Here is a 27,809-nt window from a genome sequence, read left to right as displayed (position 1 = left end):
ACACTTGTCTTGAGATTGGAAATGGAACAACCCGAGTGGGATAAATCAGACGTGTCACCTTCCTTGAATGCAGCATAGTAGTGTGCGTATTCCAAAACTGGTGCATTGTGTCAGTTCACCAATAGGTGGCACTAAATGTTACACACTGTCACTTTAAATGAGGTAAATATTTCAGGAAAAAATGGAGTAGGTTCTTCATGAATTTTATATATATATATATATATATATATATATATATATATATATATATATATATATATATATATATATATATATATATATATATATATTTGCATAAAAAACAATAACAGAAACAACAACAGAAATAAATTACGCTCTTCTTTTGTCAATCTATGTAGGGAAATATTATCAAAACACAGTCAACCTGGATTGCCTGTAATTCTCACAGATTTTCATTCCCAGAACTGTATTCTCAGTTAAAAGTGACCCTGTGTTAAAAACAATGGCGGCATTGATCTCCTGATCTCTGCAGGGCCATTAACAGAAATGCAAGCTGAGATTACAACAAAAGGGAGCACAATGACATCGCTGAGGAGGTTCAGCTGGTTTCTCTGTTTTTTGGCTCTGGAAAGCAACATTGCCCTTTCAGCACCTGATTTTTCTCGTAAGTACTTGAATGGTCATATTATTTAGATACGTCTTTTCTTGATGCACAACCTCAGATATTTTTTTCGGTAAAGTACCTCCTAACTGGTACAAAGCATTTTTAGATAAAAAAAAAAAAAATCATTTAAAACAATGCTGTGTCATCTGTGTCTGATACAATAAATTTTAAAACTACATATTTTAGCGGTATCTCTAGGTGTATTTTATTCAGCAACTCCAGAAGATACAATGTGCGTTCTCTGTTTTGTTTCTAGCTCACCTGCCATTAAATTACATCGCTGATTGCAACACACATCTATATAAAGTTTAAAAAATAAATACAAACAACATTTTGCATCGGAGTAAGCAGAGCACAAGCAAAATTTGCTTTATGTTCCAATTTATTTGCTCTTAATTTGAAAAGAGACACGTTCTGTTTCAGTCTAGAAAAAAACATTAAATTAGCTCTGTTGTAGCCTACTGCAACCCTGTTAAATTCTCCAAACCTTAAAGCAGTGATCACACCCCCATCTGAGAACCGCTAAGATAATATCTTCCTGAAAAAACAGTCACTCATTTCCTTCTTAACACAAAATCTATCTATAATGTAGCGATATTATAATCTAATCAGTATTTCCTTATTTTTTTAGATTACTAAAAAAAATACAAAAGTGACATTTGCCTTTTTATTTTAGGAAGGGTTACTGCAAAAACCTGCCCAAGCAAACACACACACACAATCATACACACACATAGAGACCCTTTATTCCACATCAATTCAACACATAAGTAAAAAATGTAGCCACGTTTGATTACTAAATTGCAAAACAGTGCAAAGAGATTTTAAAAATGAGAAATGAATGTAGACTTGCTTTGAAAATATCATCATTGTACTTCATTTGTTTGATCTGACTCATTATGCCATTTGTATTTGATTGTAACGTGACAATTGTTTGGATTATTCTATTTGTAGAAAAGTTTGCATTGTGTGTGTGTGTTTTCATGCTCTGGGAGGCCTAATAATAGTTCATTGTAAGCTAGTGCCTGGTACTGCCCAAAATAAACACACAAACACACACACACATGCACACGCTTGTCTATTGTTGTGCATGTTTACATATGTGGTCATAGTCCAATAAATCTCAAACAACTCCACCCAAAGACTGGAACGGCAACACCCATTTGGCAATTGGGGTTTAAAATGGTGTTTTTTTTTTCACTCTTAATAAATGGTTCATATAATAAACTTGTATGCCATCAATGATAAAAATTTTCAAGTCATTTGTGAATACATTTTATGCTTCTGTCATCATGCTTTCTCTTTTCTTTTGGAGTGTATCTACACAGTGTTCTGAAAAACCACACGGCGCATGCTTGCGAAGGGGAAACGCTTACCATCGAATGTCCTGCCAGGACGTCCGTGGCCGTCTTATCAGCCTTCTTTGGACGCCGAGTTCCTCAACGCTATTTGTGTCCCAGCCAGCAGACAAATCTAAGCGAGGACGGCGAGTGTTCCTCTCCGATCGCTATCAAGGTGATCGCCGTGCTAATGAGACACATTCACTTCAATGGGAAAATGATTTTTTTTATTTTCAATACAGAAAGTCTTGTCAGAGTGTCAGGATGAACGGTCCTGTCAAATCCCCGTCCTTGGCCCCGTCTTCGGGGATGATCCGTGCCCACTCATCAGCAAATACCTCCTAGTGTACTACAAGTGCAAACCAGGTGGGTGGAGATGTTCATGGCAACTTCTCAAACTTTGCTGCCATGAAATGCTTTGAAATTTATTGCCAGACTTACCTTCTAGTTGGTATGGTTACATTTTGGCAGCAATCGGATAACTTCACTCAGAGCAGTTTCACCCTGAAACTGTTATACGTAACTGAAACTATAATTTAATTCAATTTCCCTTTGCAATATTATGTTCTACTCAGCCTCCTATTTGTTTTTGTAAACATGAATGAACTCTTTTAGTGCTAAGCGGTATCGGAAAAGGAAACCTCTTGACGGCCAGTATATTTAGCATTTTCACTCATCTTTAAAGGCCGAGAGAATATTGTGTGCTATGTTGATGTAAACATGGGTGGTATCATATGAAAGATTGATTTCCATTCCTTACTTTGAATTGCATGTAGGTAATAGATGTGTTGTAAGTATGGAAACACTACCATCCAATGGTCACCGTTAGCACTACAGTGCTCAATTGGCTTATATTAGGTAAGCATTAGTCAAGGGTGTCAGCTACCCTCCATAAAAACATGTATTTGACGAAAATTTTATGATTTATTCTTGTGTTTTACTATTGTAAAAAAGATAATTCTAATTCACGGCACTGAAACAGTTAAGCAACAAAGTTCTCCTGTTTTTATCCATCTTAAGGGGCGGCCATTTTGCCACTTGCTCTCAACTGAAAATGACGTCACAGATGCTCAGGGCTCAGGTAACAAAAGCTCGCATGTTTTCTGAGTTTGGTCATGTGAGTTTGGTCATTCGCAAGCGTAACCGTGATTGGTTGTTACCTGAGCCCTGAGTGGTGTCATTTTCAGTCAACGGTCAGTGACCTGAGATAGTTAAAACCAATGAATTTTGCTGCTTAATAGAACATTTCAAAAACAAATATAAATGCAATACAGTTTTTAGACTAGTGAAGCTGCACAGAACATTTTAGGGTGAACATTTTTTTGGTTTACTTTTTCTTTTATGAGGTGCTAAACTTAGTCAGGTAATTTCAGCAGTAAAAAATGTTTTTTCTCTAGAGCTGTAAAAACTTCATAGATTAATAATCAACAATTTTAATATTTTTTTGCAGTAGTTGTCTAACTTATAATTGTTCTTATTTCAGCCTCTCAAGTCCTTCATGACAAAAAGATTATCTTTTATGTTTAACCAAAAAAGGATATTTGCAAACTTTTACTTTTACTTTGAAAACAATGACCGAATCAGTTAATAGGTTATTTGAGAACTTTTGCTTTTACTTTGAAACCAATGACCGAATCAGTTTCAGAAAGAATGGAGTATGCATGCCATCAATCCTTTCCATTTGATATTGTTTAATTGTTGTTTAGCTGATTTTTCAATCACTTAACAATACAAAACAAATACCAATAATTGTTAAATAAACACATTGAGAATGTTTTTTTAATACACTTTTATGTTAAGCAAAAAAATTATCCAATTAGTTGATTCATCAATAGAACATCAATACAACAATCTATTAGAAAATTATTTGATAATGACAGCCCTAATTTGCCTATACTTAACTTACTGTGGAACTTGTACACTTAATACCTTTAAAAAACACATTTTTCACATTTGCTGTTGATTAAATATGACATTGGTTGTGTTCAATGCTCAGCTGACACCCAATCACAGCTCAGCCTGTGAATGTCACATGACCCACAGTAGAAAAAAGATGTGCCATGACTGGTCATTACCCAAGCCTTGAGTACATATGGTGTCATTTTGAGTAGACAGAAGTGGAAAAATAATTTGGCCATAAAAAATAATAAATACAATTCTTTTGAGGAGGACTCAGATTTTCTGAGACTTTTTGGTGGGGGGGGGGGGTTCATGATTAAATTTTATGTTGCTAAACAGTCTTTGGGAGCTGAATTTTCCCCAAAATGTCAGGGGTTAGGGTTCTTTTTTTTTTTTTTTTTTTTTACCCCTACCAGATGCACACTGTCAACATATTGAGTACATTTGACTCAAAAAGATTTGATTTCGTCCCAGTCTAAACAGAATACAATTTACACATGGATTTACGCTGTTTCTTTTCAATTCTACTCTATTTAGACTAGGACCAAATTTAATCTTTTTAGAGTAAACTGTATTGTGTACATTTCAGGATCTGTATCAACACACCTGCATAAGCTGTTGCAAAAAGATTCAGGGTTAAACCCTTGTCTGTTGTCATTCCAACAGTACAGACTTGGCTGCTTTTGAAAGGGACTACAAAGTTTCAAACAAATAGTGCCTTGAGATACCTGATAATTTAGTTCCATGATCACACTTGTAACTCAAAACACTCGTACCTCAAATTATTTTTCCTTGGATGTCTTTCCGTGTTTTCAGCGCACCATCGGACGAGACTGGTGTGCGAAAATGAACGCTTGCGGCTGGCATGTAAGAATGACACCGTGCTGGCCATCTACTCAGCCACCTTTGGACATCTGCTGCATGGAAGTCCTCTGTGTCCTCAGGGACCTGGCTCGTTGGTGGACATGGGTCAGCAACGGTCACAGGGACGCAAAACGTGGTGTTAATGTTGTTGTCGTTGACCCGGATGAAGTTCATTACTGCACTTTTCTTAGAGGGAAAATCAGAGGCAGGCTGTGCACTTCGAGTCTTGACCTGGTTTTATTTTTTACAATACTTGCAGTATTTGAGCCAAAACTTTACTATGTTCTCGAAGTACAATAAATTAGTCATTTATGATTTTTATTTTTTTATTTTTTTACTTTCGCAACTCAAAATGTTCAATGGCCTCATACCAATCCATACGTAGAATTTTTTTGCCGCCTTTGGACAATTAAATCCCCAAAATGGAGAAATACTTTCGATGGGTTATTAATATGATTACTGGTAACTCTGTGCCATGGACACTGCAATGCAAATATAAAAACATGGCTAAAAAAAATCAGTAGAAGACGAAAAAAAAAAAAACCAAATGTTGAGCATCAGACTACATCTACCTATACATATAAATATAAATGAAGATGACCGACGTCACACTGCAAATATAGAACCACAGCACAAAAACAAAATACGGCACCATGCAACTTAAATATCAATATCAACATTCAAATAGATAAAGCTCTTTCACCGGAAATGTTGATTTTTGAACATTCTCATACGTGCAGATCATTAGAGATGCGTTTTGCTCGTCGAAGTATGATCCATAATTGAAAAAAGAATAACACCACAAATAATATTGATTCAACGCAATGATAAAAAGTATGCTTCCATAGAAGACTAAACAAATCTAGGAATATTTCCATTCGGAGACTGATGTTCAGAACATTTAGGGAATTTTAGCTTCAACCAATTGTTCAATTACCAAAAAAATGAATGATTAAATAGGTATTCGATTACTCGTCAATTTACCAATCATTGCACTTCTAATGAAATACGTCAACATTCTTGTCAAAAAATATTCAAATTTAATGTGTAAATGTAGGCCCGTGATGTTTATTAATGTGCACAGATAACAAAGCTCGAATTGTCAATTTCAGAGTGTTTATCGCCATCTGCTCTGAGGAGGGTCTCACGTCGATGTCATGGCAGGGCGAATTGTTCAGTGCTGGCTGACACCCTAACCTTTGGGGACCCGTGTTTCCCCGGCACCAGGAAACACCTGCGAGTGTCCTATACTTGTGGTGAGAAGCCAACTGTCATTTCCTTCATGTTTTTTCTTTTATGTCACTGAAATTTGTTTATAATGCTTATCCTCAACTTACATCTTTCTCGCTCTCTCTGTTTCTTTTTCTAGTGCCAAGGTATCTTCTGGAAGACGTGGGGAGAGGAACAACAGATCCTTTCATGATTTCAGATTACACACACGGTGAGTGCAAATTGCAACACCACTGCAATGCTGTTTTATTCCAATTTATAGTCGCACACGTGACTTTCATTGGCGTCTGAGCAGAGGCCCCTCTCGCCTGCAGGTGGATGGTACACTGGCCCCACCTACAGGCCTCAAAATGTGCTAATAACCAACACTCTGGAGATGATAGAAAAAATGTTGGGTATGTGCAATGATTTTTCATTCACGACTTTAACCCTTGTGCAGTGTTTTGACCTTTTTGGGGTCATTTTGTCCCACATTATTTTTACAGTTTGTCAGCCAAGGCTCAACTAAGTGGTCTTGTAAACGTTGAACTCTTATCTTGTCACCAATTGGGTGAAATTTCAGCTTTCAATGATTTCCTTTTGATGTGAAATGCCTTTGATGTAAAGTGGACAAAATACCGCACAAAGAGTAAGGTGGTGTTATTATACAAGCTCTGCAAATAAAGGACCCATTTGGCTATGTTCAGACAGCAGGGCTTAATGCTCAATTCAGTTTTTTTTTCCTTTTTTTTTTTTTTGGGGGGGGGGGGGGGGGGGGGGGGGGTCTTTTTATGTGGTAATTCACATATCAAATTTACATTTACATTTAAATTTGACCTCTATGTGAGCTGTGTGTGAACAAAAAATGGTCCAAAACTCTCCCACATATGTATTGAAGACATTGCAACGTAGCAGGTGTGCTTAACATTAGCGTTTATGGAAGTACCACAATTGATGGCTAAATGGACTGCCTGTTGATGTTGAAATGGCTGTCATATCTGAGACAAGATATTATCAATCTCTCACATTTAAAGAGGAAATTTACAGGAAGTGAGATTTTTGATCATGGCATTTTGTGGAGCAGTGGCAGCAATGTCAAAGCCAAGAGTGATGAGAGAGATGTGCGGATTAAATGAAAGCGACCTGACCGATCAGACTGGAGTTGCGCGACAAAAGATCGGATAATGGATCAATGTCACGAACCAACTGGCCTGGTTGCGCTTGAAACAAATCTTATCTGTGTTGTTCTTGAAACAAATCTTATCTGTGTTGTTCAAACTGCCATTAAAAGATCAGACACAGGTGGCATCGAGGCAAAAAAAAAGAACTACTTTGGGTCACTTTTTTGAACGTGGCCTTCAACATCATTTCTTGACTGGGTGTGGCTTGCTGACCATCAGTTGCAGATTTGTCAACCCCCCCCCCCCCCCCCCCCCCCCCCACACACACACACACACACACACACAACCACCACCATTACAAAATCATATAATAGGATGATATCAACCTTGTGCCCACACTTTGCATATTATATACATTGCATTTTCTTTCCTAATTTTGTAAAAACAAATCAAATTGTTCAGTGGCATTTTTTCTATCCATACATATGTAGGTTGAATTTATTAACACCACAAAAAAAAGAGAAATTGTCTGTCTTTATAGTCTGTGATGTGCTGATGAAACTTTAAGACATAACAGTTAACTTGGTCTCTACCGCCAGCTGCTGTATTGAGGTGAAACACAAGTCAACAAAGACTTTTCTGTTTGCTGACATAGTTTGACCGCTGCGCAACGGAATGTTACAAAAATCGCAAGAAAATCAATGGAATAAATCTAATAAAGTGCATCTCAAAAATTGTAATTATAAAGATTTTATATGGTTGAAAATTTGGACAATGATTAATTTTGTACACAAACTCTCGCACGTCCAGCTGCCCTCACATAATTGTCCGAATCGTCGTGTTTTTAAATTTGACATGTTTTAATCATCTGCTGGAAATTTCAGCTCCCTCGTGATTTTTCCCCCCATTGCTTATTTTATGAGTTCATAAAAAAATCAAAGGAATTTCCATAATTTCTAACATAATGCCACAAGGATTAAGACAACTTGAACTGTTTTTAAGTTGTGTAGTGAAAACGCACAATGCGTCCTTTCATACTAATGATGACCAAATTTGCATTTCTGATGGTGCAGCCTTTATAGTAGTTTCAGACAGATGTGTCTCCATTGTTTTCAGGAGTACCCGAGCGAGTGGCGTTGTATTTCGTCTCCGGGATCTGTGCTGGTCTGATTTTCCTTCTCTGCCTGTTTGGAGTGCGCTCCACGCTGGTGAAGGATGTGAAGGAGCTGGTGTCAGATCTGCACGATGAGCTGAAAGGGTCTAGCAGACAGCACAAGGACCTCACAGAGGACCTCTACGACGATGATGAACTCTCACTCTCGGATGCTTCGTCTTTTCGGCACCTCACTCATTCGTATCGCATGGCGGACGTGCTCGCTCCCACCACGCTGACTGTGGAGATGATGACACAGAGGGCTGAACGCACTTCAGACCTGCCCAATGGAGATATGTGGCCCCATCCAGACACCAACCCTTATGCCATTCACCAGATTACAAATTAAATTACAATAATTACAATTTCTCTGAACCCCTACATTCTCGTTGTCAACTTTTACCTGTATGACGGCAAAAAATAAATAAATAAACATTTCATTCTTACCGATGAAAAGGGAATTATTAGAGCGCCTCCACTTTGCTGATACAACTGTACGCCACACATTGTGTCGTTTGTTTTTTTTTTTTTTAATTGCCGGAGAGCCAACATAATCTGAAAGGGCCGTGGGAAAAAAAATCTGTCTTTAAATACGGACTATGTAATTGGCAACATAAAATGGCTTTACTTGTTGCAGCGGCGAAAATACTCAAACGCAGTAGATGGCGGTAATGCGCCTTCCTCTAAATGAAGATGTCAATTTGACTGGCGTCTGTGGGACCTGATGGCGTCTGGAGAAGCGATCTATTCAAGGCCACCGTGAAGCAAAAACCCGGAAATGCGCATGTACCGAAATGTTTACTCTCCTATTATATTAAACAAATCAGTAACTAAATCCCACCTATAGGCAGTCTCAAACCCAATGTCGTCACTTTGCTATTGATCACTGACGGCGACTCTGGATGGAGTTTGCCAATTTGGAAGTTGCACATGAAAAACATTTAGGGGAACTTTACGCCACGACAGACACGACACGGATGGATTTAAAACTACCCAAAGCGAAAACCCATCCTCATAGTTGTACGAAGGATCCTGGGGGTTAAGGTAAGTTATTTTTAATTATGAATAAAAACTTTTCCATGGATAAAATGAATCCCATTTACCATTATGACTAAATTATTTTTTGTTCATTTGTTTTTGACTGACCTATTCTCTATGATTGCCCCTTCTAAAATGGCGTTTCTGTCGGCATGCGACTCAAAAGGGCATGGTCATATAGTGACCCCCCTCCAACCCCACAATGTGGTTCAGTTATTGCGGCTTCACTCTAACACGGTTTTTAATTGATGGCTATTAGCATTTGTATTGCAGGTTTACATCGGAATTTTTGACTCTCTTATTTTTTTTTTGCTATTTATTATATAACTCTACTATGTGGATTTACATTCATAACGATATCGATTGCATGTTTACCTTACTATTTTTCTGATATTTTCCATCCTAGCTTGTACCACATGAAAAATATGGATTTGATTTTATGTGTTAACATTTTCACACAAAAAAAACACTAAAAAGAAATCAACAAAAGTAAAAAAACAAAACCAAAAGTACAATCTCTACTTTGCAGATTTATTTTACTTTTGGGAAGGTAACCCCTATGACAGGGGTGTCCAAACTTTTTTCCCTGCATGTTTTTTGGAGTGTGGGAGGAAACCGGAGTGCCCGGAGAGAACTGTTTATTATATTAAACAGTAAAAATCAGTCAAATGAGAACATTGTATAAAGTAGAAAAAATTGCAACGCCAAGGCTTTTTCTTAAGGATGTTGAGCAAAATTGTAACTTTTTTCACACTTCTAATGCTGCCTGCCTCAAAAAAATATTACTACTTTAAATAGAATTGTCGGCCATGTCATACTGTATTTTTCACACATGCTGTGGGCCACCAAAATTTGGATGGTGGGTCTTAAACAGTGCGGGCCAGTTTGGACACCTCTCCCCTATGATAAATGAGGGAAAAATTGAGTAGTAATGTCACACTATTATACCATCATGACTTTATTTTGAAACTCAATTTTCCAAATAAGTAAGCCAGTACACAGTTGCACAAACCATGTTATATTTCAATTTCACAACATTACATTAACAAAACAAAAGACTGAAATGAATAGTTTTCCACATTTTACGGTATCAGTCATGTCACATTCAGGCTTTACTCAACAGATGCTGATTTAAGCACAAATTATATTTGAACTTTCCCAAGCATCCTCCTTTTGAGTCAATGCCCCCAGATATAAACAAATTCCAGCAGCTATCATCTTGTGTTGACCACGGAGAACCATTATTTATTCGAACACAGATAGTCCTCATCTACCGTGGATGCGGTCACACATTGTAAGATGGACCTGTACGGTCCTTTCCGACCTTGTCTTTTTCCTTACTAAAGGAGAAAGAAAAAACTCCAGTAGCCAGCTCATCCCTTGCTTCCCCTTCTTTACCAGTTGAGAAGAGACATCCCTGTTGGCCATCTGTGAGGCTGCCAGGAAGTATGTTGGGAGAAGGAGAGGGAGTTGAAGTCCAGGTGTACAATGCTTCTCCCTCAGGGCACGGTGGTAGACCCTTGCAGAGGTAGCTGGGGCTCGGGCTGGCCGAGGACGGCAGAGTACGCTGACTGCCGTTCAAGCAGCCAGGAGTGTGGTCATTGGAACCTTTGCGTGAATGTCCGGACGAGCTGAACGTGGAGGAACGGTAATTATACGAACTCCACCTGGGGCGTTTGCGTTGATGACACTGACACCTCAGGATGCGAATGAAGGCCAGTTTAAACTCGCGGTTATAGCAAGGGTATATGATCGGATTCAGGCAGCTGTTGAAATAGCCCAACCAGAAGATGACCTTGAAGAGGAGGTCAGGTGGGCGCAGGTTCACGTTGAAAGAACCTGCGCAATAAAACAGTAAGCAAAACATTTCATTTAATGCAGTAGATCAGTGATTCCAGACCAGTGTGCAGTGTTTCTTCATGCTTCACTTTTGCAATGCCTTCCTAACACTCCCACGCTCAGGCCTAACGTGGAGTTTGAAGCAGTCTAAGCCTGTAATACCGTAATTTCCCAAACACTCAGGTTGTTACCCTAGCCTTGAGGACATGTGATGTCCTTTTTAGTCGACAGCAAGTAACTTTGTGTTTTTAAATGTATTTATTTCACAGGAGAAACTATTAAGTCGTCAAATTAATTATAGATCAAATGTTATCTTTTTATTGCTGAAGATGATTAGGTAATATTGGTATTCCTTTAAATTTTGTCTCCTTTGTGATCCGTGTGTGAAGCTGTTGCAACTCCTGTCTAGCCGCTAGATGGCAGCGTTGACACAGAAAGCGCAGTAACGCGTTCATAACAATCAAGGGCTCAATTTTGCTTCCTGTCTCGACCACAGTCAGCATGGGTTGTGATTTTCAACAACAATGCCATGTGAGAGGTTATCAAGTGTGCCACAGGATATGTTCATTCAATTTACAACAAATGAATCCTTATCTATGACGGAGATGTGTGGTGACAGGTAGAACACATCAGAAGGTACAAATAATATGTGTAGCAGTATAATAGAGTACAGTAAAACTTGCACACTGCAGTCTTTTGATAACCGTGAAGGCAAATGACAAAAAAGTAAATTGCTTTTTGGAAGTAGCATGGGTTCACTGTATGTTCTTTTTGTGACATTTTTTTCTTCCATCCTGTGCTATAGTTTTTTTTTTAATCCTAATTATGTACATGGCCTGACAAATTTAAGCATTGAAAATAGAAAGTCGCATTGTCAAAAGATTTGTATTGACATTGAAACAAATGTTGGTAGTGCAAAATTGTAGTCTGCCAGATACTAATTCCAATGACAAAACCTAATGGCGTTTTTCTGGCTTCATGATGCTGTGCATTTAAATGACTTCAATTATTAGGACCTCTGCCAAAGTGTGTGTTAGAGTTGCTGAGAAGTAAATGAAAATGTCTGGCTCTGACCCAATGTGTAATGGGCTCTTTCATTTAAGCCGCTACAAACTTCATAAAACAGCTGTCTTGGTAACTTAATACAATTTTGCAATCAAATAGAAATAAAAGCTTAGCCTCAGTAGAAATATTGCTAATGCCAGCCAAACTCTACCTTTAGTATTGTCTCCAACATAATAGCAATTTATACCTTGGCGTGTTTCTTTGTCCTCACACCTCCACAAGGCGTTCCCTTAAGTTTGAACGACTTTCTGCCACCAAAATGTCAGATGCATCGGGCACATTTCAAAAGACCCACACTCACTGGAAATATTAAAACATTGCAAATTAAAACATTTAAAAAAATGATTCATTGAGCAGTAGAAAAATAATCTTAGCTTTTATTTATTATTAGAATAATCATTAGTTTCAGCCCTAATACAATTATTTTTATTATTACATTATTTCTTAACTATTGAGCTTGTTGCATACTGTAATTTTTTTTCTTTTGACAACTTCCTTTCTTTTCGCTATTTTATTCTGAAACCGAACTATTTGACCCAAATAATGATTCATGTAAACATAAGAAATTCTTGTGTACACTTTTTCTACATGTGATGATACAGCCACACGATCATATAAACAACATTCTACACAACTAATAAACAATGCAAAATTAAAAGAAAGATACAGCTGTGACAAGAGAAAAAAAAATTGAAGAAATGTACATTTATATAGAGTGTCCATACAAAATTGCCTTGAAAAAAATTTGGCCGCCAGGTTTCATAACAGTGCCCTAATTACAAATCATCTATCTTAATCTAAAACGACAGAACTATTTTTGCTCTTCCAGTCTGCTCTCCAATAAACCACCACATGATGACATTTATGGAAAATTGGTTTTAACATCCCACTAACCTGTCCTACCAAGCGTGCAGCCCTATGACCCGTGGCCAATTTTACTCTCCGTTGCTTCGACTTTCAAACAGGTTTCCTCCTTCCCTAAAATCTTTTTATTACCTTTGGAGCACACAGAAATAAACACGCGTGGAAAAGAATATTTCTTGCAAAACGGCGTTGGCAAATACAATTAATTCACACGTTCAACTGTTTCTGTTACATACGGAGGCGCGTTGCTTGCATCATTAAATGCAAGCTTTTCACACAACATTAGTGCCTGTTTGGGGTGTTAAAGAGCTGCGGGGATGCTGTGCCGTCAAATAACACGTGTATATCTCGACTTGAGGATACTGCTGGAAATGTGAATTTCCCTACGGGGATGAATAAAGTATCTATCTATCTATCTATCTATCTCTATCTATCCCTCGAGGGCGAACGATTCTTTTCCCGCTAATGAGAACTAAACAGCTCATTAAAAGTAAATGTAGAAATCTTCTTTCTGTGTACCATGGTTAAGTTATTTATTTATTTTAGTTTTTTTCGGGATGGAGTGGAATTGGACAGGAAGTTGACGCTGGTTTCATTTGTTGGCCTAACATGATGATGAATTGATTCATGTGTAGTGAGCGCAAGAGCAAATTTCCGAATTGTCATTATGATAATAGGGTATCGATACCAAGTATCGGTATGGAACCAATACCTGGCCTCATTTCAAGGTATGTGTACTCATGATGACAATCTTTTGGAGCCATTTTATACTCACACATGAAGAATTAAAAATATAAATAATAGAAAAATGCCATTAATTTCATGAAATATTAAGAACAAATATTACATTGGAACTTTTTTTTTTTTGTAAAATTATGCCATTTTGTGTGGGGACGTTTGTGTATTTGTACTCACTATTGGTATTGGTGACGATTGGAGTGCTTGTAAGTCAGGCGTGTCCAAAGTCCGGCCCGGGGGCCAAATGCGGCCCGTGGTCAATTTCCATCCGGCCCGCAGCCTCCATCATAAAATCAATAACGTCTGGGACGCATGGAGAATGAATACATTGGGCAGCAGCACTGTTACTTGCGTGTGCTAAATGCTGCCATCTATAGGCTCAATTAGGAACAGCAAATTAGTATATGAGAAAATGACTGGGTGAGCACCTAACTTTCTAAAATGGCGACAATCAACAAAAGTTGACTGTGAGGGCCGACGGTTCAAGGATGAGTGGAAATTGGACTATTCCTTCACTGAAATACCGAACAACTTTGTCTGCTTCATTTGTAAAGAGACAGCGGCTGTTTTTAAATAGTTAAATGTGATGCGACATTACCAAACAAAACATGTTGACGTATATGGGAAGATCACAGAGAAACTGAAACATCTAGTTTAATCTCACAGAAGAAATATTTTACAACTTTTCCCGACAGCTGGGTAAGGACAAGTTCTGAGAGATTCGAGCATTTGGTAAGAAAATGCCAAGCTTGTTCGGGTCGAAGTATTTGTGTGAAAAGACGTTCTCGGTTATTAACCTAAATAAGAGCCGTGTGAGGATACGGCTATCGTGCTCTCACTTACAAGACATCTTGCGCTTCCATACTACTGCCACACCTGGCCTTTCTCCTGCACTCCAGATCTCAGTTTCACTCATCACACTCATGCGGACAAGTCATTTTTCATTTACGATAAGTCTGAAAACATTTTTTTTTTTTAACTTTTCACTCCAGAATAATAACCATTCAAAAATCCAAAAAACATTTATAGTTACTAATGTCATATTTTAAATGAGCCCTGCACTTGTTGATACGACTATTACTGTACTTGTTCATTTCTCTGTTAATCTGTTAAATTTTTATAAATATTAAACTGCCATTGTGAGATATTTTTTTATGTTTGAAATGTAATTTGCACCCAAGAGTACAATTACTTCAACTGTTACAAAAAAGTTAATTAAAGTGTTAAAAAAAGTGAAGTTAAGTGAATATTCAATTTCAATATTTAATGTCAATTAAATTTTGATACGCACGTTTCAAGTGAACCAAAACACATGCTTAAGATAGCTGAAATTAAAATAAAAAAGCAAATGTGAAACACAGAAAGGCTCGCTGAAATGTATTTAAATTAATTTCTGTTATATGTGAAGAACGCCCGCCAAGGTTGGCCCCTACATTTTTAACACACCAAATCTGGCCCCCTTTGCAAAACGTTTGGACACCCCTTTTGTAAGTGTATCGGTTTGCAAAAAGCAATATGGAACGCCCCTGTTGAGGACATGAAATTTAGCTTTTCAAGACTTTGTGTTCAATCATTTAGTTGCATTAATCACATGTGATTAAAAAAAAAAAGTTTTGAGTATGCCAACAATTTGCAATCAGTTGGCTATGCTGTTAGTGTCATCGTATAATCTGTCATTGAAAATATTGACTGTGAAAAGAAAGTAGTTGGCTGCAACTAAAGCCTATTTCAGTAATAGATTAATCGGTTATGTTTTCAATCTGATGAAAAGCATGTTTTAAATTCCATGTATATTTTTTTCAATAAGACATTGCCAAACTGACAATGCAGAAAATAAACATGAATTCATTATGATTTAGCCACTGATATGGTTCCTAATATACATAAATATATATATATATATATATATATATATATATATATATATATATATATATATATATATATATATATATATATATATATAAAGCACACATTTAGATAAATTTCATTTAAGATCGCATTAAAACAATGAATCCATTATAGTTGTTGATTAATTTGATAATTGATTTGTTGTTGATTAATTGATCAATTGTTGCATCGCAAGAAACTTCTCTGTTTAGAATACTACTTGTATTTTGTATACCAAATATTGCTCCAGATTACAGGCAGACAGAAATTGCACTTATTCAAAATTTGATAAGGGACAACCTGTGATTGAAACTTTTTAAAACTTATATTGACAGACATGTCAAATGCATTAAACCGCTTATTAAAAACAGTTTTTTTGCAATAATTGCATATCATTTTTTCATGGTCTTCAAAGTCCGACAACAAATACAGAGTTGTCTGTAGCATATTAACACAATCACACAAGTGCCACAAGATCACAATGAAATTGTGAAATGTTGTCCAATCTGACCAGGACGCAGGTGCCAACATGCAACAGAGAATTTCTCATAAACTCTTTGTAAGCAAGATCGCAGTCATGATTATATTCCAATTTTCCTCAAATTCTGTAATGAATAACATCCGACCCATTTTTTCATTATTTCATTTAAAAAGGAACATTTCTAGCTCATCGGAATAAGGCGCGAAAAGATGTTGCAAAGCCTTTGTTTCATGCGAGTTAAAAGCGGTCGCAATGTCAAGCCGCTTGATGCCTTGTCGCACTGAATCAATACAGGCCACCAGGGATGTTGCTGAGAAATGCCCTCAGACGTTTTTTTGGCAGTTGGTCGGTCAGTGTTACATAAACATACCCCTCTTGGCCCCTGACTGTGTGCTCTGTGAAGTCTCTTCCATCTTTAAATCACCTCTTAAGTATTTGTTTTGTGCTTTTGGTTTCAGACAGTGAATAGAGGCTAAGTAATTCCTCCTGTGGGACACACTTTAAAAATACTCGTGTTTGCTTCGCTGTCCTTAAATGACCACACAGTATTATATATTGTTTGTAGTTAAAGTACATGTTGACCACCCTATCACAGGACTATGTAGGCCAATGACCTGATCTTATAGCCCATTTGGATATGCATACTTACACTCTACACTAATATTTGCTTTGATGGCACTGGTGCTACCAAATTTCTTTGTTGCACTTCACAGGATTTGGGCCCAGTTTACAGAGGTACAGCATGACCATATTTGCTGTAAAATATGCATTCTATTGGATGGTAAGAATAAATCAAAGTTAAGAATAAACATGCATTTGCGTTACATTATTTTTTTTTTATAACGTTTACCTCAAAAATATTAACCGCTTTTAAATTAGTCCCCTTTAAACATGTTAAAACACTGAAAAAGAATAATGTTTACCGCCATGGTATGCAGTTTTATTTTATTCAGTTATACAACCTTTATTGAATTTCTACTTTTTCTCTATAATGTGATCATGCACCCCTGATTGGGAAACATGGCAATGGAGGACCTTGTGGCACTATGGCTGCATTGAACAAAACAATATTCACATAAAAGAAAAGCCTTTAGGTTAGTAGGATTCCACAAGATGCACTATCTAAGTGTTGTTTTTTTTTTTTTGCATGTGCTGATTTACTCAGAAACTTGGAAAATACTGTAATTCTAATGTATGTATGTATGTATGTATGTATGTATGTATGTATGTATGTATGTATGTGTATATGTATGTATGTATGTATGTATGTATGTATGTATGTATGTGTATATGTATGTATGCATGTAAATGTATATATATGTGTATATATTTAATATGCACATATATATATATATATATATATATATATATATATATATATATATACTAAATATAGAAATATGGTTTACATATATGTATGTAGAGAGAGAGAGAGAGAGAGAATGAGAGAGAGAGAGGGAATGAAAGAGAGAGAGAGAATGAAAGAGAGAGAGAACAAAGCATGAAGTAATGTGAAACTAGAAACTAGTATTATGTCACTAAGGACGATGCACAGCTGTTTTATAACTTTACAAAATAATGGCATATAACATTTTGCAAAGAAATATAACAGTCACTATATAACAATAATTTGCTTCATGTTCCAATTAATTTGCTATTAATTTGAAAAGCAATCAGTACAGTCTCATTCACAGCGTTAAATTAGATGATCATGTAACCCCTGAAGTGTCTTCACGTATCCCCGATGGTATTTATACCCCATTTGAGTACCATTGCCATTAACTGCTGCACATGAAATGTTCCAATTAATTAAAAAAATGAGTAGATGCTAAATCTCATACCCACTCAAAAATCTCTTCAACACTTTAAAAAAACTCATCAAAAATGCCCCATTCTCTCACTATCTTTCTCTCTCTCGCTCTCTCTCCCTCCCTTTCTCTTTCTCTGTCTCTCGCTCACACACACGCGCGCACGCACACACACCACACACACACACACACGCGCACACACACACACAATAAACTACTACACAAAAACTCACAAAAGAAATCTCTGAGTGAGTGTCAGGCAAATTGTGCCACACTTGTAAATAAATGAAACGTATGGAAGACAACAAAATCAGGTCATATTTTCATTTACTATATGTCATAGTCAGCGTAAATCGTGCAGAAAAGGAGCAAGAAAACAAGTTCGTCAACGAGGACTTACTTACCTATGGGCAAGGCGAGGAAGAAGGGCAGCCAACAAAGTGTAAACATTCCCACCACAACTCCCAAAGTCTTGGCCGCTTTCTTCTCCCGGGAGAACTTGAGCAGTTTGACTGTCAAGGAGCTTCTGGCCTGGTGTCCGCGGCCCTTGCCTCCGCAAGGCGCCGGTTCGTCGTGCACCTGCGAGCCCTTGTGGATCCGCAGAGTCAGCTCGCCGGAGTTCATCCTCTCGCGCATGACCCCGGCCTCCAGGTTCTTGGTGGTCCGCTTGGCCACGATATACACCCGGCAGTACATGGCCAGAATGACGACAAGGGGGATGTAGAAAGAGCCGAGGGAGGAGAAGAGCGCGTAAAAGGGCTCCTCGGTGATGGGGCACACGGTGTCGTCCGGCGACGGGGGCTGCTTCCATCCGAGCAGGGGTCCGATGGAGATGACCACGGACAGCACCCACACCCCGAGCATGGCCAGCAGTGCCCGCTTTTCCGTCACGATGCCCGGGTACTGCAGCGGGTGACTCACGCCGATGTACCGGTCGATGGAAATGACGCACAGGCTCATGATGGACGCGGTGCAGCAAAGCACGTCCACCGCCGCCCAGATGTCACAGAAGATCCTCCCGAACACCCAGTAGTCGAGGATCTCCAGGGTGGCCGACACCGGCAGCACCGTGGTGCCCAGCAGCAAGTCGGCGATGGCCAAGTTGATGATGAAGTAGTTGGTCGGGGTGCGCAGGTGCCTGTTGCACACCACCGAGAGGATGACGAGGATGTTGCCCGCGATGGCGAACACGATGAAAGCCCCCAGCACCAAGCCGAGCGGGATGGCCCGGCTGAGCTCCACTTCGGCGGGCTCTGTGCGGTTGCCCCCCGAGCTCTCGTTTCCCCAGACATTGGTAACATTGTCAGTGCTCGCGCTCATTTTGACCGAACGGATCCTCCATAGCAGGCTTCACATGTCCGGCGTGGCTCGCGGCAACTCACACAACTTGCATAGTTGAAATGCTGGCGTGAAGCGTCCTTTCTCTTCTGCTGCAGTCCTGCTGCTTCGTGGACAAGTGAGAGGGGGGTGAGGTGGGGGAGAGCCAGCATGTCATCCACTCACCCGACACATCTCCACAGCACGAAACCCACACAGCTCACAGTGCGTTCGAGGAGACTTTGAAGTGTGTTTAGAAACCCCCCACCCCCAACGACCCTCCCAATTGTGGGAGGGGGCTTCATTCAAAAAGCACGGGAGTTGGATTCAAAACTGCGTGTACCTGTTTGAAACCCTTGCAAACACTTTAGATTAAAGAGCATCAAACATATGGCCCGCGGGCTGAATGGTGATTTAATCCAGGCCGCCATATGGTTTTGTGAAGCATTAAAAATAAACGAAAAGAACACATTAGCCTGCTGTCCATAACAGACAAAATTCTAATTTTTACAAGCAATGCTCTGATGAACACTGCCACTAAGAAGTAAGTGACCAGTTGTCACATTGATGCAAAATACATTTCTAACCACTTAAGTGACAGACAGAGGAACACTACACTAGCGTTTACGTTAGCGTTGACATCTAGCTTTGTCATGTTGCTGCTCAACACAAGTAAAATCATTCGATCACCCCAAAGAAATTCACAATGAGCGCGGGTTGCCATAAGGGGGGGCCTTGCCAGACATTCTGGTTTGGTCTGCGTAGTAATGTAAACAGTCAGCCTAGTGTTACTTTTTAAATGTACTTTAATTAAAGCTCAGACACACAAAAACCATTTTATTTTGTTTAATTTTCTGTGGTCTTCATTGTACTCCTTGCAAAGAAGTTGTACTTGTTCAACCACATATTTTGATGGGGGATTTTTCTTCCACCAAATATTTGTGTTTCATTGTATTTTTATATTTATAAATACATTAATGTATTTATTTTGAGTTCCTCCTTTGTGTTCTGTAATAAATAGGTAATTAATGAACAAATAGAAAAATGATCAATATCATTTCCTTTTGATCCCATATGATTGTTTTACTAATTATATTCACAATTAAAGTCCCTAATGTAGCGTAGTGTATTAATGTACACTATTAAAATGTGGGATGCACTTAAACTGGGGAAAAAGAAAACCCTAGAAATTAGAAGAAAAAAAAAACATTTTTTTTTCAACTACTACGTACTATCATGATTAGTTGACTAGTCGTGGCAGCCCAAGCCATCTAATAGAAAAACATTTACTATTTCTAACTGTCACTACATGTCACTGGCATAGATAGCATACTGTAGCAAAATTGGATTTACTGAATTGTATCTCAGGGGATCCTCTGGAGGCTGACCTTTAGCATTTTTTTGTAAGACAGAGTTGAATTTAAATTTGTATATATTTAGATGGAATAACGCACACAAAAGGGGCAAGTGACAAAAAAAATCTATGCTTTTCATATATAAACATCTATATTCTTAAAACATTGTTCCAACATGGCAATGTTCTTCTTTGTCAGGAACTGTCAGATGCTCAAGGTATTGTGATCATGCGTCTTTTTTTTCTTTTACACAATAATTTATAGTTTTTTGTTTGTTTTTTTAATCCACGTGACATGACTCAAATCGGGCAACATGCTATTTTCTCTGCATGTTTTTTCTTAGAATGTGAGAAAATGTATTTTTTGAACCACTCACATTTAAGTGACTCTCAAACTTGAATTAGTGAAGTTTTATTTTAGCTCTAAGTGGCTCCCCATGATATAAAGCAAACATTTATTTGAGTCCTTTCCAGAACCTCTCCATTGACCCTTTTTGGCTTTGTCCTTCATGGATACATGACTTTCTTGCTGTGAATGGTCAAAGGTGAGACCATGACCTTTCAACCACATGCTCAGCTAATGTAATACAGCTGATTCAGTGAGAGTATGCATTTTTACTTTAAATAATTGATAAAATGATGTTTTTATTGTAAATAGTTGACACTTTGCCTAATTTTTCTATGTTGAATCCTTATAATGGGCTTCTATGTAGCTATCATGTTCTTACTTTACATGACCTATTGGAAATGGTAACCTGGCAACACGATGCCATCCCCTCGGACCAAAATGCAACTTGAGCTCTTTCATTACTAGTATTTATGCTGGCAAAAGGGGGAATTGGGACCAATAATATCCATGATGCATCACTTACATTTAATAAAGCTCTTATATGGCTTTTGGCTGACCTTATCTCAGATGATCACTTCTGCACGATCAATATGTTGTCTTGACAAAGTAGCAGTGTTAGAGGGTACAAGTTTTTAGTTGAATTTTGTGGGCGTGGCCTGGCTTGTGCCCAATGAGCTCAACACAATGCTGCTGAGTGGACTTCTCAGCAGTGCAGCGAGGTACGGCCATTAGTTGATTGTTTCTAAGAATTTGCGAGGACAGGGACACTTGTGACGTCTGCATTCAGGTTGGGGAATCATATCAAAGTCTTTGTTGCCCCATTGTTATGTCAGAAATGTTTTTTGTTACATTTGAGGGAGAGATACCTTTGAAAGGCATGTGGAGGAACAGTCACAAAGGTAAAAGAAAAAATACAGAGAAGTGTTTTATCCTTTATTCAGTAGGGATGGAAACAAAACCCTGCAAAATAACAGTTTTTTTTTCGACAATAATTTATTTAATGAGTCCTTAACCCTTTCAGGCTCAAAGTAAGTTTCTTTTTTTGTTTTCTTCAAAATTCTAAAAAAAAAAAAATCAATATTAATGTGGAATACTGAGGGGACTCTCATATTATTGTTGCAAATTTGCAACTGGAGAGGGTTTAAACTGGGAATGAGCGGAATTTCTGACAACAGTATTACAGTAACATTTAAAAGGGGGCCACCAAGCGAATTAACCTCAAATAACTCGGTTGTACAAATACTTTTGAGCCCTAAAAACAGATTCAGGGCTGCAACTAATGATTTTAAAAAAGTCATTTGATTAGGATTTTTTAAAAATTAACAAGGTGAAAACTCTTTTTAAGAATTGTTTGCATCCAAAAATTGACAAAACTATTGTTTTTTTTAGGTAAAAGTTATAGCAGGTGTTTGCAAATGTTTTATTTTGATTCAACGTAAAACAACAAAGAAATATGAGAACATTGCTTCTCGAGTGACTGAAATTCGGAATGTTTGGACCATTTTAAGTCTTTTACAATTAATCCATCTTTCCAATCATTTTCTGTAGCGTCTTATATGGAGTCACTGGCTTGACAGCCAGTCGGCGAGGGACACCCTGGACTGGTTGTCAGCCTATGCGATTAATCAATTCGCAAAAAGATAGATCGATTAATTTGATAATCAATTGACCTCCAAACAAATTAACTCATGAAAAGCAAACATCCACTTGAATGGGTTTATATTTTATGGCAACGATCATAAAATCTTTGTCCTTTTCTAAATACTTCCAAAACAAACTTCATACATGTTGATGAAGCGGTAAAATTCTGATCTATTTGAGAGAAACACTCATGTGTCTGTGTTCATTGTTTGTGTGTCTGTGAAAAGTAGCAGAACAAATGCTGCTGACAATGCTGGTGAAAGCAGTAATGAGATAAATTATAGCGTTTCAGCTTCCTTTGTTCCTCGCAAAGCTAATTTGATGTGACATTAAAAAAAAAATACTGGAACAAGCACCCGCTACGTGCAGCTGGAGTATTTTCATCTGCTCCCTGTCTTTGACCTTAGACCACCAAGGAGATTAAAAGGAAAATCTTGAATGAAATGCACATTACTTTATGCCAGATGGAAATTAACAGCCAAAACGCAGATTTTTTTTGTTTGTTTTTGTGTCAAAAATCTTTGTTTATCGTCTTTTACACTTGTTTGAATAAGGATCTCTTTCACTGTTTAAAAAATACCCATTTGCATTTGTGATGTATTTTTGAGCAAAGCAGACTCTTTGTTTCCTTGACTAAAAAAAAAAAGGTAGAACATGTGAACTGGGGTTAAAACTAACGAAGGTTGACCTGCTTACTCAGTTTCTTAAAATCGACGTTTCATTGATGAGTTCAGACGTGTCCTTGCACACAGCTAATTCGATACTCATTTTTATTTGAATCCTTTTCACCTTCAGCCGCCAACACTTCAGGCAGCGCTTGCATTTTTACAGAGGCAAGGTTTTTTGTAAATACCTTTTTCATTATTCCAGTCAACCTTTAAAATAACCATGTTTCAGTTGTTGTATTCAAACTACTGTGTAGCAGTATAACGTGCAAGTTAGATTTTTCTGTTATTTAAAAATATCAGTTGCTCTCACCGAATTAAAAAAAAAAAAGGGGAACAAAACAGCTGTGGTTTGGTTGGTGTTTGTTCAAGTGGGGGGTCATTGTCCCTGCAGCAGTTTTCCATCAAATCCCAAGTAGCTGGGACATCCTGTGTCATCTAACTGAACTCAAGTCTGAAGATCATGAAGCTGCCAACTGTCGCTGTTCACCCTTAAAAAAATACTGTCCTTCATTATACTGACACGCAAATAGGATTAAAGCAGACTCCCGTGGCATAACAAAATAAATAAAGGGATGCTAATCTTATTTAGCATTTTGCATTATTTATTTTGACACCTAAAATATCATTCATCATCACATGTACTCACAGTTTAGGTAACGACCAATCACGGCTCTGCTTCTCAATGTCACATGATTTGCTCCATAAAATGAACCATGTGGTCATTACCTAAACCTGGAGCTCATGTAATGTCATTTTCAGTCGCAAATGGAAACATGTTTAAAGGAATTGATTGTACATAAAAATATAATAGTTAACAAATTAATTATGAACAAATATGAACTTTTTAGGTTTGAAAATGGCTTAAGACATGAAAGCACAAAAAATGTGCACATAAGTGAATCTGTGAGTGCAAAACTGCGAGTGTGCATGCAATATATATCGGAACATAGTCAAATTTACTTAACGACACTTTTCTTTGCAGATCTTTTTATATTTATCTTGATCTTATTACAATTTGTACATGTGCACACAAAATTGGGGACCTATGCAGTTCTTAAACCCTCAAATAATTTACTCTAATAGATGCTCTGTACACTAGAAACTAACGAGGGCCTCAAATGACTGAGGATTAAGCAGCTGAGCCCATTTAGAATTTTGTTGTGACCCAAAACAGCAAATCCAATTGGGACAGAGTGTATCCCTGTGGCCCAAAGTCATCTGGGATTGGTTCCAGCTCAACATCCATCCTCATAAGGCCAAGAGTTGTAGAAAATGAATGGATGGGTAGAAAAGCTTGCAGCTAACTGCCTTCTCCCTATAAAAACCTTACAGATAAGGGCGATGTGCAGATCGACACTGAAATATTGATATCAAACGATACCAGGTATTTATGCAGCTAAAATGATTCTCAAGTGGGAATATCAATAACTTAAATCGTTCGGTCATTTTGCAGCAGCATGCCGCGCTCCACGGTCAAAGTCTGACTCTGTATGATGGCATCATACGCTGTAAAAACCGTTGGGTTAAAAACAGGCCTGCACAACAATTAAAATGTTGTCATTCATCATTAATCGCTTTAAATATTGACATTTTTAAGACGTAATTAATCGCGAGATCAAGATTTTGCACAAGTGGATGGGTGGTTTACTAGATGTGTTTACAAGAATTACTACCTACTTGATTGTAGCTTTTAAGCCTGCAATTAATAGCTATTTTTGCACAAGATATGAATGTTGAGTTTACGTTAAAACTGATTTCACATCATTACAGTACACATTATTGTCACCTGAACATTTTGAACAAAAGTTGTTTAAGAACAATTCCAACCTCCCTTATATAAATATTTGTTGGGTTTATGACTCGTCCAGAATGACCCAAATAGGGCCTAAAGCACATGTGTCAAATTCTACTCCTTGAGAGCTGGTATCGTGCATGTTTTTAAACTTTCTCTCTCAAACAATTCAAATGATGAGGATCATTTTCAAGCTCCTGCAGAGCTAGCTAATAAGCTAATCATTTGATTCAGGTGTGTTGGGTAGAGAAAACCGAAAAAAAAACATGCATGATAATGGCCCTCGAGGACTGGAATTTGACACCTATGGCCTAAATGAACCAATGCAACTTTTGATATTAATCCAAAACATCCGGTGTCGTAAACATACGAATAACAATAAAATGTGGGTGTTTGGGAAAAAAAAAGGTATAAAACAAGCCATTTTTTGGTTTAGGCATATTTCTTATTCAGCCCAAAAGTAAATAGATGACCCATAAAACGATTAAAAAATGTATGGCTTACTCTTTTTTTAACTTTACATTTGGAGATCTTTTTTCTTCGACTCAGTTCGGGTTCTTTTTTGACCGAACATTTTCAGTGTTGGTTCATAAATCAGTCACTTAATAACCTTTCCCAAAACTAACCCCGAATTGGGTTGCTTTTGATTTATTCTGTTTAACCTAACAGAAATGAATAACCCACAAAACCATTTTTGTTGAGCGTAGCAGCGCATACGAAAGAGTCATACAGTAAGTGGAACTATGTCAGCTTCAAACAACCAAGACACAGTTTGTGATGTTTATGGAAATATGGCAAGGAGTTGTGGCAACACAATAGAACTTGTCAAACACCTCGGCTTACACCACAACACAGAATACAATATGAGGCGGTTATGATGAGACAGAAGAGGAGAGCACAAAGTCGTTCCTTCAGCGCAGTTGCTGTTATTTTTTTTTTAATGGTGAATTAATCAAATAAAATAGATTTATTGCCAGCGCTACCACCAGTGGTTCAATATTTTTTTGCTTTAAAGGCGTGATCGAGATTACTCCCAGCTGAAAGCTCCTTGTCACATGACCTGTGTTACCTTCCCAAAGATAGTTGTGTCCTTTATAGGCTCAAATGTTTCTGTGATAAATCTCAGCGCCCGGGCCTTCAGCAATCATGGACATGAAGTGGTTTCTCATAGTGAGGGGTCGATAACTGGCAACGGAACATGCAGATGATACAATTGCGCATCCGATTCAATCGATTTGCAGTTGAATTTAAGGTGGAGAAGCATCCTAGTTTGAAATCTGCGTGGTATCAACAGCATAAAAATGATCATGTCGGAATCTTTTTGGAGGACATTCCAAATGGGATAAAGTACATGAGTCAAAATAAACTTTGCGTGGAAGTTTGTAAATAAGACCCAAATAAGGCCAAACAGATCTTTCTCTTGCCAAGTCACTTAGAGAAGGGAGATATTTTCATCATGAGAATTGTTGTGGACCATGAGATAGCTGAGCAAGGAAGATGGAGGACGTGAAATATATTTGTAGAGGTTAACAGCATAGCTCTTGGCCCATCAAAACCACACAAGGTTTATAAACAAGTCTAAGCTGTATTTCCTTTAGATGTAAAGACTATATACTTTTTGCCTCTGAATTGATGTTGTCATGCAAATAACTTATTCAACACCTTACCTGAAAAACCTTTACTGAAACAGTTCCATGGCAAAAACGTAATATATATGTAAAATCTTTGGAATAATACAGGTGGTCCGTAAGGGCTATTTACAATTAAAATCTTTAGTTACTAAGACTAATGTTGACATTTTTTAACTAGCACCAGCAAGCTTGCGACCCTTCTGAGGATAAGTGGCTCTAGAAAATGGAAGGATGGATTTATTTTATTCTAATAATCATTTATTACATTTTTTATCTATATTGAAATTTGGTATATCATGTACTCTGTCAGTGAAAGGCAACAGATTCACTCTATGCTCCAAGTGAAGGCAAAATGTGTATCCTTGTATATTGGGAAAAAATTCAGATGTTCAGACTCAATAAAATTACAAAACTCTGTTTGGAAGGGATCCACCATCGTGTCCTTCAATTACAGGTTCTTGGACATTATGGTACCACGTTATTTTTGCCACAAAATTCATGTTACAGTTCTGGTAGTTACTCTGTGCAAAAGCATTCTACATCTTGTATATCTCCTTTAACTACCGGTAATTACCGTATTTTCCGCATTATAAGGCGCACCCTCAATTAATGACATATTTTAAAACTTTTCCAGGTATAAGGCGCACCGGATTATAAGGCGCACCCTCAATTAATGACATATTTTAAAACGTTTTCAATCACAATATAGTAATACTCAAAGTAATAACAATAACAGCTCAAATAATAACTCTAAACTCTCAATAGCATAATAACTCAGTCAATATGACCAACATTGTTCAACTATAAACAGGTAAAGCTTACTTTATCAGTTCATTCCCCATCTACGAATCCCAATCTCAATAGTGACCCACATATAAGGCGTACCTGATTATAAGGCACACCATCAGCTTTTTAAAAAAAATTGAGGCTTTTAGGTGCAACTTATAGTGCGGAAAGTGCGGTATTCATTTCAAAATCTTCATAAAATTGTCACTGTTCGAAGATCGTGTTTAACCCCTGTGTAGAATTTTGTCCTATCCTTTGATCTTTATATCAAAAGCATTCCACATTAAAAAGAAAGCTTTGAAAGAAGGCACTCGGGAGCTGAAATTCCACCCAGATG

At 37.7% G+C, this 27,809-nt stretch overlaps 3 protein-coding genes across 8 annotated transcripts in view; 2 read left to right on the top strand and 1 right to left on the bottom strand.

Annotated features, from left to right (window-relative positions):
* Window positions 1-486: 486 nt before the first annotated feature.
* Window positions 487-8,658, top strand: LOC148413971 (protein eva-1 homolog C). Of its 4 annotated transcripts, none has more exons than XM_088431663.1 (8): window positions 487-625; window positions 1,941-2,140; window positions 2,208-2,331; window positions 4,681-4,833; window positions 5,841-5,984; window positions 6,098-6,169; window positions 6,273-6,353; window positions 8,253-8,658. In XM_088431663.1, the coding sequence occupies exons 1-8, from the start codon at window positions 508-510 to the stop codon at window positions 8,558-8,560; spliced, it is 1,200 nt and encodes a 399-aa protein (XP_088287789.1). In that variant the 5' UTR covers window positions 487-507; the 3' UTR covers window positions 8,561-8,658. The 4 variants fall into 4 exon arrangements, with proteins under 4 accessions (XP_088287789.1, XP_088287788.1, XP_088287791.1 ...); XM_088431662.1 differs by having other exon boundaries at window positions 8,175-8,658; XM_088431665.1 differs by lacking the exon at window positions 6,273-6,353.
* Window positions 8,659-9,164: 506 nt separating this feature from the next.
* LOC148413969 (hepatitis A virus cellular receptor 2-like) overlaps window positions 9,165-27,809 on the top strand; it is a 42,660-nt gene continuing 24,015 nt past the window's right edge. For both annotated transcript variants that reach the window (XM_088431652.1, XM_088431651.1), the window contains exon 1: window positions 9,165-9,255. The gene's annotated coding sequence lies outside the window, so the exon portion shown is untranslated. The remainder of the gene's footprint in view (window positions 9,256-27,809) is intronic.
* On the bottom strand, window positions 10,184-19,479 carry LOC148413970 (alpha-1A adrenergic receptor-like). Of its 2 annotated transcripts, XM_088431465.1 has the most exons (3): window positions 19,317-19,479; window positions 18,339-19,072; window positions 10,184-11,088 (listed from the first exon to the last, which is right to left on the bottom strand). In XM_088431465.1, exons 1-3 carry the CDS (start codon window positions 19,427-19,429, stop codon window positions 10,535-10,537), a joined length of 1,401 nt encoding a protein of 466 aa, XP_088287591.1. In that variant the 5' UTR covers window positions 19,430-19,479; the 3' UTR covers window positions 10,184-10,534. The 2 variants fall into 2 exon arrangements, with proteins under 2 accessions (XP_088287591.1, XP_088287590.1); XM_088431464.1 differs by having other exon boundaries at window positions 18,339-19,460.

This window comes from Hippichthys cyanospilos, chromosome 13, assembly GCF_059441005.1.
Source record: "Hippichthys cyanospilos isolate Australia breed blue-spotted pipefish chromosome 13, RoL_Hcya_1.0, whole genome shotgun sequence".
Lineage (NCBI taxonomy): Eukaryota > Metazoa > Chordata > Actinopteri > Syngnathiformes > Syngnathidae > Hippichthys > Hippichthys cyanospilos.
The sequence above is the reverse complement of the archived record's forward strand: the minus strand, read 5'-3'. Positions and strand labels throughout refer to the sequence as shown.

Bases quoted from the DNA above. Each gene is read 5' to 3' on its own strand.
- LOC148413971 (XM_088431662.1), top strand. From the start codon at position 508: ATGCAAGCTGAGATTACAACAAAAGGGAGCACAATGACATCGCTGAGG. The intron at 2,332-4,680 runs GTGGGTGGAGAT...CCGTGTTTTCAG, and splicing joins GTACTACAAGTGCAAACCAG to CGCACCATCGGACGAGACTG. The intron at 5,985-6,097 runs GTGAGAAGCCAA...TTCTTTTTCTAG, and splicing joins GCGAGTGTCCTATACTTGTG to TGCCAAGGTATCTTCTGGAA.
- LOC148413970 (XM_088431464.1), bottom strand. From the start codon at position 19,254: ATGAGCGCGAGCACTGACAATGTTACCAATGTCTGGGGAAACGAGAGC. The intron at 11,089-18,338 runs GTAAGTAAGTCC...TTTATTGCGCAG, and splicing joins CTTCCTCGCCTTGCCCATAG to GTTCTTTCAACGTGAACCTG.